The 11,502-nt window shown below is 32.6% G+C and overlaps 2 protein-coding genes across 3 annotated transcripts; both read left to right on the top strand.

The window, feature by feature from the left end:
• Positions 1 to 4,027: 4,027 nt before the first annotated feature.
• On the top strand, positions 4,028 to 8,227 carry LOC133777877 (ubiquitin carboxyl-terminal hydrolase 20-like). Its single transcript, XM_062217632.1, has 8 exons — positions 4,028 to 4,709; positions 4,798 to 4,918; positions 5,060 to 5,170; positions 5,402 to 5,571; positions 5,701 to 6,039; positions 6,500 to 6,622; positions 7,009 to 7,561; positions 7,658 to 8,227. The coding sequence occupies exons 1-8, from the start codon at positions 4,239 to 4,241 to the stop codon at positions 7,960 to 7,962; spliced, it is 2,193 nt and encodes a 730-aa protein (XP_062073616.1). The 5' UTR covers positions 4,028 to 4,238; the 3' UTR covers positions 7,963 to 8,227.
• A 326-nt stretch (positions 8,228 to 8,553) lies between these two features.
• Positions 8,554 to 10,453, top strand: LOC133777876 (uncharacterized). 2 transcript variants are annotated; one of them, XM_062217631.1, is made up of 5 exons: positions 8,554 to 8,818; positions 8,904 to 9,188; positions 9,409 to 9,542; positions 9,662 to 9,759; positions 9,950 to 10,453. In XM_062217631.1, the coding sequence occupies exons 2-5, from the start codon at positions 8,924 to 8,926 to the stop codon at positions 10,227 to 10,229; spliced, it is 777 nt and encodes a 258-aa protein (XP_062073615.1). In that variant the 5' UTR covers positions 8,554 to 8,818; positions 8,904 to 8,923; the 3' UTR covers positions 10,230 to 10,453. The 2 variants fall into 2 exon arrangements, with proteins under 2 accessions (XP_062073615.1, XP_062073614.1); XM_062217630.1 differs by having other exon boundaries at positions 8,560 to 8,818; positions 8,897 to 9,188; positions 9,950 to 10,451.
• Positions 10,454 to 11,502: the final 1,049 nt, after the last annotated feature.

The following is an 11,502-nucleotide window of genomic DNA, read 5'->3' as shown; positions in this document are numbered from 1 at the left end:
ATTCATTCATGTGATCTTAATTCTCTCGTACTAATACAAGATTACATCCTCAATAATGAATATGTAATTTTTCTGATATTTACAAAATTATTCAAACAATAATTTAACAATCTAAATACGACAATAATAATAAACCATCGTATTTATTTATTCACAGAAAAATAAATGTCTTTACATGCTTTTAGGACACACTCCTAACAGATCCTGCCCAACAATAGTTCTTTAAATAGAACCTGGGACCATCAATTATTGGGAAGCATTGGTGAGACTCTTATACTCACATTTTTTGCTGCTTGAACCCTACCTGCTGAACTCAATGACCTTGTTGATATTAAGCAAGGCACAAACGAGCCTCTTAAAGACTACGTGCAACGATTTATGTAAGAGGTTGCTCGTTCAAAAACTGTAAGTGATGATGAAAAACTGATGGCCATCATGGCTGGGATAAAGGTTAAGGAACCATCTATTGAGGCCAACAAGGCCATCGAGAAAATACAAATTAAACCATCTATTGAGGCATATCAAGATGGATATCATTAATCGAAAATATGCACAACATGAAGATATATTGAGATGAATCGAGCATTGAGATGCATCGAGCATTGTCTTTTCACTTCTTTTTGATCAAATATCATGAGCCCATCGAGAATAAAAAATGCAGAAAATCACATAAAAATTTAGATAAAAAAATCAAGAAGACACACAAATACAAACACAAATTTGTTGAAAATATGAAAATAAATGTTTAGAAACAACACCCATCACTACATTGAGGCCCTAATGAAGTTTTTTTTTTTCCAAGAACCCTCAAAATTGATGGTGCTTTGGGTATTGGGTTGGGGACTTGTGTTCACTTCATTCTTTGGGTCGATTTCAACATTCTTTAACAACGTGGTGGTGATGTTATGGCAATATAGTCAGATTGGGTAGAAGAACCATGAGAGAGTGAGAGAGATGGAAAGAGAGACCAAGAGGGAGAAAGAAGAGAGACACAGGGCATAGAATAATGACAATGATATTTTTGTATTAGAATAAGAAGATTGATATATTTTACAAACAAATAAATAAAATGAGATAGTTTTTAATTATGCCCCATTTAATGCATAACTTTTCAAATTTTCCTTATAGAATAGATGGCTCGGCAGCGTTGCCATTTGTCCAACAATTTTTTGTTCGAGCGGGTTCAACAACGTTTCAACTCCATAACCCTAATGCTCTAAAATCATCAAAGTGACTAATGAAAGTACATGGTTTCGTTCAAATTCAATTTATTTGAGAAAAAATATCATCGAGGGTAATCACAAACAACCATGTAGAGTATTATTGCACTCTCTTCTTTTCTTGAATTCTTCTAAAATTAATAATAAGAATAAATAGCGTTTTTGCCCCTTGAACTATGACCACTATATGATTGTGTCCCCTGAATGATTCACAATGTTGAAAATTCATCTCGAACTATGCACATTACTGAAATATAGGACTTCTGTTAAATTTTGTCCTAGGTGGCTTACGGATTGATGATGTGATATTTTGTCTGTTGATGTGACACTGTCATGTGTAGAATAATTAATAATTTTGCTCCCCAAACTTTGATCACTACCAAATTGTGCCATTTTTATTAAAACTAATTTTCTTTTAAGAAAGCCTAATTTTTTTTCTTAAAAATAATATTTATATCCTTAAAAAATAAAAAAATAATTGTAAAAGATTAAGAAAATAAACAATACTAAAAGTTTCAAATTAATTAAATAAATTTTTAAATACTCAAAAATAAAAATCTAATTAATAACAAATAATTTATTTTTTACTTTTTATTTTCTTTTACAATATAAAATAAATATATCTTAAAATAAAAATTAAAAATAAGTCCTAAAACAAAGTTTGTTCCCTTTTGTTCTCCTCTTCTTAAATTATTATTTTTTTAATGTAAGCCCTTCGTTATTCGTCATTTTTTTAATTAAATGTTTTTTTATTTGTTTTACTATTTATTTTAAATTTTCATTCTAAAATATATTTATTTTATATTGTAAAAGAAAAGTAAAAAAAGTTATTTGTTATCAATTAAAATTTTAATTTATTAAGGATTAAAACTATTATTTAAATTTTTTATTTTTTTTTTGATAAAAAGAGTATTGTTTGGTAGTAATCAAAGTTCGGGAGGCAAAAGTGCTAATTATTCTACACATGATAGTGCCATATCAATCGGCAAAATGCCACATCATCAATTCGTTAGCCACCTAAGACGAAATCTAATAAAAGTCACATATTTTAATAATGTGGATAATTCGTGAGGAATTTTTAACATCGCTAATTATTCGGGGGCACGATCATATAATGATTATAGTTCTATTGGCAAAAATGCTATTTATTCTAATAATAAATAGGCTTGAGTAATCCCAAAGTTCATTTCTATAAAAGTGGTCCAAAAGAATTTTAGAATGTGGGAGGAAATAGAACTGTTGGACAGATTTCTTATAACTTGTTCAAACTTATTTCTTTTCTTGTTTTTGTAATTTTCTTGTTCCTTTCTATTATACATTTGCATTTATATTTCCCTTTATAATTGTAATCTTTGGGTCTTTAATCTGATCTGATCTGATGGAGAAGTCTCACTCTTGTCCTCATTGGGAATTAGGAATAGAAGGGGTGAGGTCAAAGACGAAGCATTTTCTGCCCTGCCCAATTTTATCCTCTGTTTTTTTGGGGGTAAAATATAGTAAACGGCGGAAGTCACTCCGTTAAAATGAAGTAGCGTTATTTGACTGAGGATCTCCGATCTCGTTCCGTTAGTGTTTGGGAAAGAAAGAGTGGGTCACATAACATCATTGTGAATTTTAGCGGGAAAATGAGAAACCATTAATGCAGAGCAGAGATGTTTTCCCTCTAAAACGTGTGGTTGGATTTACAGCAGTGCAACACGTACGGGGATATGTGTTTTTGGCTGTATCCACATTCCCAATCCCATTCCCACGTATAAAGTTTTTCATTCCTTAAGCTGTGGAACAAATTTGACATTTTTCTCAACGACAAACTTCTAATTTCATTCCTTTTGTTGTATATTTATATAATTTTTCATTACTTCCCATATTTAGCATTTTAATATTGTGAAATTAAAATTAGTCGAAAAGAATTCGACTATGTATCATATCCTTTTCATGTCAGCTAAAGTATAGTACAATATGGTCAATGTTCAATGTTCACTAATATGGTTAATTAAGGATAGTAATAACTAATATTCCGGTTTTTATGCAGATAATTGTGGTAGTTTTTCTTTCATCAAGAATCTCAAATACTTGCCACCTCAATTGAACAATTGAATAAATATTTTTTCTTGAATATAATTAAAAATTTTAACCGTCAAATTAATGTACTATAGTTTTTTTCACATTAAGAACCATAAGAAATTAGAGTAAGAATAAACATTCGAGTTAGATGATGAACAGATTCTAAATTAATGTAAGAATAACTATAAATAATTACAAATATGATATGAAGATTAAAGTTTAATATTCTAATTACATATATAAAACTATTCTTAATTAGATGACACCACATTGAACGAAGAATTATAAAACAAAAAAAAAATTATTTTAGAGAATAAAGATAGAACTCATTAAAAAAAAAAAAATCACTTACGAGTAAAATATTATCAAGTCAACATTTTTAATAATATTTTGTAGAGGTTTTAAGTTATCCTAGAGTTAGCATTAATTTTTAATGTATTTATTCCATATGATTTTTTTGTTGATAAAATATTCCTTATGAATTGAGTTACTCAAGAATTAGTTAGGACATTCATCCAATCTAATATGTAATTGTTTTGAGACACTAAATTTAGTAGTAGTATAAGTTATAAAACACAATTATAATGAAAGCACAACACAAACAATTTTCGACAAAACTATTGAGTAAGAAAAAATTGAATTTAAAAAGGGATATACAAAACATACCTTATAAAAATTTATACATAAAAGTTAAAATGTTAAATATAAAAAAGGGGAAATCATATAACTGAAATTTAGATTTGAGAATTGAGAGGGTGAGTGAGAGGGAGTCCCCATTTTTGGTTAAAAATCAGAAGAGCGCGAGTTTTCCCTCCCTTTTCAAAACCCTTCGTTTCTCTTATTTTCGTCTTCCCTCTCTTATTTTTTGTTCACCGACTCTTTCAAATTCTCAGTTTCAGAAAGCCAAACCCCAAATTCATTTTCATTCTCGCTCCTAACCTTATTCATTCTTCCATGGATCCCAAACCACCTAACCCTATTTCCTTCAATTCGTCGGATGAGGAGTTTCCTCATCGATCGCAGCCGTCTTCTCCTCAATCGGACGCCATGCCTCGTCAAGATTTCCAAACTAGGTCTTCCTTCGATTCTGAATTGGCAGCAATTGATGATCTTTCTTTGGCTCCTTCCGATTCCCCTATCCAAACCCTAGCTAGTGGTCAGTCTTCCATTCCAATTGAGCCCGAGCCGATTTCTGCTGTAGATGGCGAGTCGTCGTCTTTGGTTCCTTCATTAAAACAGGGTTTAAATGGTGATAACTTATCTTTCGCTAGGGTTGAAGAAAAAGAAGCTCAGAGGGAAGAAGATTCGCCCACTTCGCCTTCTTATTGTGTTGAAGGTGGTTTATCGAATTATGATCCAAACCCGCATTGGTCTCCATTTGCCGACATTTCATTTTATATTCATGAAGCGAGACCCTCCATGGTGGTAAGAGCTTTCTCTTTACTAGTTTTCACTTTACGTCTTAAATCCTTTGTGGGTCTTTTAATTATGTTCATGTTCTTGTTTTGTGCAGGGTGCAGGACTGATCAATTTGGGCAATACGTGCTTTATCAATGCAGTTCTGCAATGCTTTACTCATACCGTGCCTCTGGTGAAGGGGCTTCGTTCTTGTAAACATGACATGCTCTGTAGAAGTAAGATTTGAATTCAATGATGTATATTTCCTTGTTTTTTCCCTCATTATTTATACGTATACGTATCTTATTTGGGGGTTAGTTGTTATTTTGGATTATTAATTATTCCAACTTTCATATATGATACTGTATTTTTATCAGGTGGATGCAGAGAGTTCTGTGTTATTTGTTCTATGTACGACCACATTCAACTTTCCATAGAATCTTCGGGAGGTTGTATTTCGCCGTTGAAGTTTGTTGATAATTTGAATCGTATCCTTTATTGTGAAGTATCAGAATTGATTGCACTGTTGTAATTCATTAGTCACTGCCTATCCTTTTTCTTGTTTTTGATAATTATCTTTCCTCTCACAATGTTTATTATTTATTTATTTATTTTTGATTCTTTGAATTTGAAAAAGAAAGTATTTATGTTTTCTTGGATATGCATAATGAAAGAAATTAAAGTTCACACCTTGGTGACCTTGACTTTTAATCAATTAGACTTCTCGACTTCTTTCATGAGATACCAACAGGAAGATGCCCATGAGTTTTTGCAGTGCTTCTTAGATAAACTTGAGAGGTGCTTTTTAAATTTTAATAAAGAGGAAAAAACTACTCCTCCAATTGAAAACCTTGTGCAAAAGGTTTTTGGTGGTCGTCTTATAAGTAGAGTAAGATGCCTTTTTCTGTTTTTTTTATTAAGAATGTAATGTGAAGTTATTGTTTTAATTCATAAATATCATTTTAACTTTATGTTCTACCTCTACTCACTGATTCTTCTTATGATGACTGGTTTTCAGCTTCAGTGCTGCCACTGTGGTCACTGTTCGGACACTTTTGAACCTCTGATTGATTTGAGTCTGGAGATTGAAAATGTAGAAAGCCTACCTAGTGCTCTGCAGTCTTTCACTAGTGAAGAAAAGATTGGAGATTCAGATACTAAGTTCACATGTGAAAATTGTAAGGAAAAGGTGGCAGTGGTGAAACAGCTTATGGTAGATCAGGCCCCATCAGTTGCTGTGTTTCATTTAAAAAGATTTAAGAATGATGGATCTTATGTTGAGAAGATTGACAAACATGTGAAGTTCCCTTTGGAGTTGGACTTGCAGTCATACACTACCAGTGCTAGTAGTGATGATGTGAGTACTTTACTTTGTATTGGTTTATTTGTGGTGCTAGCAGTGAGTTGACAGCGATCTAACATAATTGGTACATAGCAACATCAACTAAACATTACAGCCACATTTTTTTTTTTATCAAATAATCTTATCATTTAATTGGTCACAGATAATGTACATTACTAATTTGCTTTGATAATGATCCTATTTATATGGTATATTTAAATAACTTTAAGATTTGAAAAATCAAGACTGCCTAATGCTGTCTGATAGGTGTGTTTAGAGAAGAGCCTTATTTTCTTCTAATGCTGTCTGATAAGTGTGTTTAGAGAAGAGCCTTATTTTCTTCTAATGCTGTCTGATAAGTGTGTTTAGAGAAGAGTCTTACTTTCTTTATTTTTTCCTCCCTTCAAATATGCAAATTTTACTTTTGGTATTAAATTGAGAAAGTTTTGATGATTCTCTTAACTTTTTGCAATAGGTGGAGTTGATATATGATCTTTATGCAATTGTTGTTCATGTTGGGTTATCATCCATGTTTGGGCATTACTTCAGCTTTGTTCGGTCCTCTCCAGACACATGGCACAGGTTGGATGACTCTAAGGTAATATTTGCAGGTTATAATTTGTAAATCATTTTCTTTTCCTTTTATGTACATTACCTTTGATTATCATCGTGGAGTAGTTTTAGCATTTTTGCTTCAAAACAAATACAGGGTGATTAGTTACCTGCTCCTTTTTTTTGAATTACATGAACTTTCAATCGAGTGATTTAGTTATATATGCATGCTATTTTAACTGATAATTTGATAATTTACATGGGCATTGGCTACTATCTGTTTTGCTTTCTTAGTTTAACTGGTTAAGTTTATGTTAGCACTTCCATTTGATAGTATCTGACCATCATCCACTGTTACACAGTTTAAGATGTGATTTGGACTTCTGATCTTTACACAGATTGCTTATGAGAATAAAATGGATATGTATGCAGGTTACTAGGGTCGAAGAAGAATTTGTTCTATCTCAGGATGCATACATTCTTTTCTATGCAAGGCGTGGCACTCCCTGGTTTTCAAGTTTAGTAGGTGCAGAAATGAAATCTTTAGATCCAGCCATTTTATCTACATCACCTCAGTCGGTTCTAGATGCTGTTGAGAATACTTGTCCACTTCCTAATTCAGCATATATCAATGATGCTTCAGTTGCACCTGATGTTGTTAGTTGTTTACCAAAACTATCTTGTGTCAATCAAAATTTCATTACTACACCTATTGGAAAAAATGATTGCCCTGGAGTTGAATCCAGCAAAGCAGAAGCTAGTGGTGTAAATTGCATTACTACACCTATTAGGGAAAATGATTGCCAGGGAGTCGAATCCAGCAAAGTAAAAGCTAGTGATTTAAATTGCAATGCTACACCTTTTAGAGAAAATGATTTCCATGGAGTTGAATCCAGTGAGGTAAAAATTGGTGGAGATGATGTTTTCCATCCTCTTACACCGCCAAGATCTCAGAGTCCAGAATTGTTTTCTTTTGAGACTCCAGGTAAGAAAATACATAAAGTGATTTTATTTGCTTAAGATGTGAAACTTTTGAATGAAACCAACTTAATGAGGTTTGTGGTGTGGTTGATATCTTCAGCGTCAAGTTTTCAAATTCCACGTGACCATCTGAAATCTGAGGAGCGAGCTACTACACGTAAAAGATTGTCGAACAAGGTGCCTGATGATTCAAAGACCAAGGAGGCAATAAGATACCTTTCGAAGAGTATGCCTAGCTCGAGGGGCAGTAAACTCTTGGATGCCATGTGCAGGCCTCAAAGTGCAGGTGCTTCAAGGAAGAAGAAACGATTGGTCTCGCCATGTAAAAGGGCTGGCCCTGCTAATGCTCGACATAAATCAAGCCATGGATCCGTAGTGCATCCTGTGGCTGCAGTTCTACGCTGACTGTTTCTTATAGAGATCGGTTATATTTTTGGCCTTGTGTTCTTTACCAAAGTGTATTTTGTTCATATGGAAAGGCTTTGAATCTATAGAGTACTAAGAGGGTTTGTCTCTTTATTGAGTTTCAACTTTGTGGTTGGTGTAACCTAGTTTGTAGAATCCGACAACCAATTTTATAAACTAATAATATTTCACAAATGTAAAGTTCTTTGATTGTGATATACCTGGTTTTAGAATCAGTCGGCAATTGAGATAGCGTTTTATTTTCTTTCTTGGATACACCAACTAAAAGTTGGGTGGTTCATTGCTTGAAAGATGTTGTCTTGTTGGAGGTGACGTGAAAGTTGTAGATTCACAAAACGTTGTGGTTGCTTGTATTAAAACCAAGATAATTTTTTATTTATCTAAAAAAAAAATTAATCTAGGGTCTTAGCATTGATCAATAAATTAATTCCTATGCTATAAGCTATTATAATCATACCGAAAGATCTGAACAATATATTCCTTCACCAGATAAGTAAACCGAGGATGTTTTTTTATAGCTTAGTTTGTTGGTCCGTGCTAGAGTTTAGTATTCTAGCATAGGTTTTGTAATCCATTTTCGACCTTATCCTAAGGACACTACTTTGAATACAAGTTTAGTTTTAATTAAATAAGATCTAGAGATAAGAATGTTGAATCTTTTGGGAGATATGTGAATCATAGACATTAATTCACATATGGGAATCCTCAGAATTGTCGAAAAACAATGCTTCGTTTGTGTAATAATACTTAAAAGAAGTAACCCTTGATTTGATCGTATCAGATTCCAAAATTTGCATTTATCTATATAGACAAGACGAGTACACATGTATAAGAGGTAAGAGAAGTCGATCCAGCAATTTCCCTTTCCGCAAATATTTTTTACTTAATTTGATTTTTCTTTATATTCGTAAAGATTGCAGAAACGCTCAGTATAAAAACGATGGTTTTTTCTAAGTTGGGAGGCAAGAGACACAGAAATTTGAGAAGGCCTTTTATAAGGAGCATGAGTACTTCTCAAGGAGGTGATCTTAGATTTCATCTGGTTGATCCAAACGGGTCAAGCCCTACTAAAAATATTGTCATCGTGATGGATGGCCTGACCGAATTTACACCTGAGGTTCTTGAATGGGTTCTTCAAAACATAGTCACTCGTTCGGGATGTGCCATCACTCTTCTTGGAGTCATGCCTTGGCTAAACATTCCATGTTAGTATACTATTTCTTGAGTTTATTGTAACGTTTCTACACTGACTTATTATGATACACCAAAAAGAACTTTACCTTATTAAAGAAAAATAGCATAATAAAGTTCTGTACTAAAGACAAATGTGTCAAGGTAATTTAAAAATATATGGTTGATTCATGTAGTTCTATTCGTTTAGTTTTGAGTTATCTTGTTCCTATTCATTGCATGGCTGTTTTGCAGTGTCTACCAAGACTTGGTTGGATATTTGGTCAGTAGATTTAGAAGAACTTGCGAAAGAGAGAAGTGAAAACATCAAGAGCGATTTCAAGTATCTCAAGTTGAAGGCTGTTCTCGATCTTTGCCGAAGTTATGGGGTCCGTATTTATATAAATATATATATATATATATATATAAGATTTATTTCATGATTTAAATAGTTAAATCGTGTATATAACAATATTAATACTCACTCTATGTTGAACTTGCAATGCAGGTCGTGCTGCAGAAGAAAGTTGTAATGGGATATCCCTCACGACTTCTGGTTGTCGAGCAAATCATAAGCCTTGGTGCAACATGGGTCGTGTTTGATAGGTAGAGCTCTTTAATTTCAAGATTGAACAATGCGAAGGTTTATATACTCTGTGCAACATGCTTGTATTTATTTTGTAAAAAATAAGTATAGTATATTTATACTCTGCAATATTTTTGATGGCTCATAGCTAGGACTGCTATTCTCACAATTATAGCTAAGATATCTCTTTGAATTTTTATTCGGTTGCAGGCATCAAAAGAACACAGAGTTTTATGCCAAAAAAGTTCCATGCAACATGGTTGTGATGAACGAAAATGGTGAGGCAGACATGATTAAAGGACGAACCGTAGTAGAAAATAGCGGAGAAATGAACACTGCTACTGCTACGGCTGGAGAATCGCCTACTGTGGTACCACCTCCAGAGCTCGTTATTTCAAACCAACTCAAGGGATTCATTGAAAATGAGCGTTCTCAAGGAATTTACGACGACCAAGAATATGATGACAATGAAGTAGTTTTATGTGTTTAAAATATTACAAGCTATAGCCACCTTCATATACTTTTTACATATATATATATATATTAATGTGTTTTAGTATGTAATGCATTTGTCAATCAATGCGCATAACAAATAATAATGGACACATAAATTAGAGCTTAAAGATTATAGAAAGTATTTAGTCCTATCAGGATTCTTTGCCATCAACTGATATCTATGTTATGACTTTTAATGCTATCTATTAATAAATATGTCGCAGAAGAATCTGGATCTATCTCAACCTAGTATAAGTATCACCATTAAGAAAGAAACAAACAGAGAAACCAGAGAAGAGAAAACTTTTATTGAAAGAAAAAATGAAGCTCAGTTCATGAGCACTTGATTAGAAAGAGTGGTATTTATACATGATACCAGTAAGAGAGAAAAAAGTGGTATTTATACATGATACCAGTAAGAGAGAAAAAACTACTGTCTAACCAAGAATCAGTTACAACACACTAACAGACTATACAACCAAGCCTAAACAACCTCTAACTAGTCACAGCTGTCATTTGCCTCAGTTACATACTCAACAATCACTCATCTCAGTTACTTTATTATTACAAAAGTAATTACACCAAGATTTTAATACAATATTTTATCACAACACACTCTAAACATTTACATACTTTGTTTTGGAGCACTCACTTAATAACTTATCACACACTCTTTTTAGACACACTTATATACTACTCACTTAGACTCACACTTTTGCAACACTCTTTTAAACACACTTTTCTACAAATTTAGACACACAAAATACATTTGTATTTATAAAAAACATCCAAATCTTTCTAGAATTTTCTAATTTTCTAATTTATTTAACTATTTTCTACTTTTTTCTAAATAATTCTAGAACTTTCTATATATTATTTAATTAGTTCTAAGTTTCTTCAAGAACTTTCTAGAATGTTCTATGTTCTTCCTAGTATATTCTTGAACATTCTAGAACTCTAAAGCATTCTAGATAATTCTAGATATGATAGTGACTTTTAACAACTAATACTTCTTAATAAGTTGGTATAAAAACTAATAAATGAATTTTAATGGTGTCAATTGCTTCCTCTTCCTCCAGTACTCGTCGTTCTTTCCAATGTTGCCGACTTAGTTGTTTCCAGTTTTCTTTACCGTCCATTTGTTTGATCGAATCTGAAATACTGAAGGGAAAAAAAGGAAAAGGTAAAATGACGAAAATTTTGTATATCGAATTTTCTCCTCCACTGTTTACAACGAGAGCAATGCTCAGTACTTGTACACCTTCTTC

Source organism: Humulus lupulus, chromosome 5 (assembly GCF_963169125.1).
Source record: "Humulus lupulus chromosome 5, drHumLupu1.1, whole genome shotgun sequence".
Lineage (NCBI taxonomy): Eukaryota > Viridiplantae > Streptophyta > Magnoliopsida > Rosales > Cannabaceae > Humulus > Humulus lupulus.
This window is presented reverse-complemented; position numbering and strand designations above follow the sequence as displayed.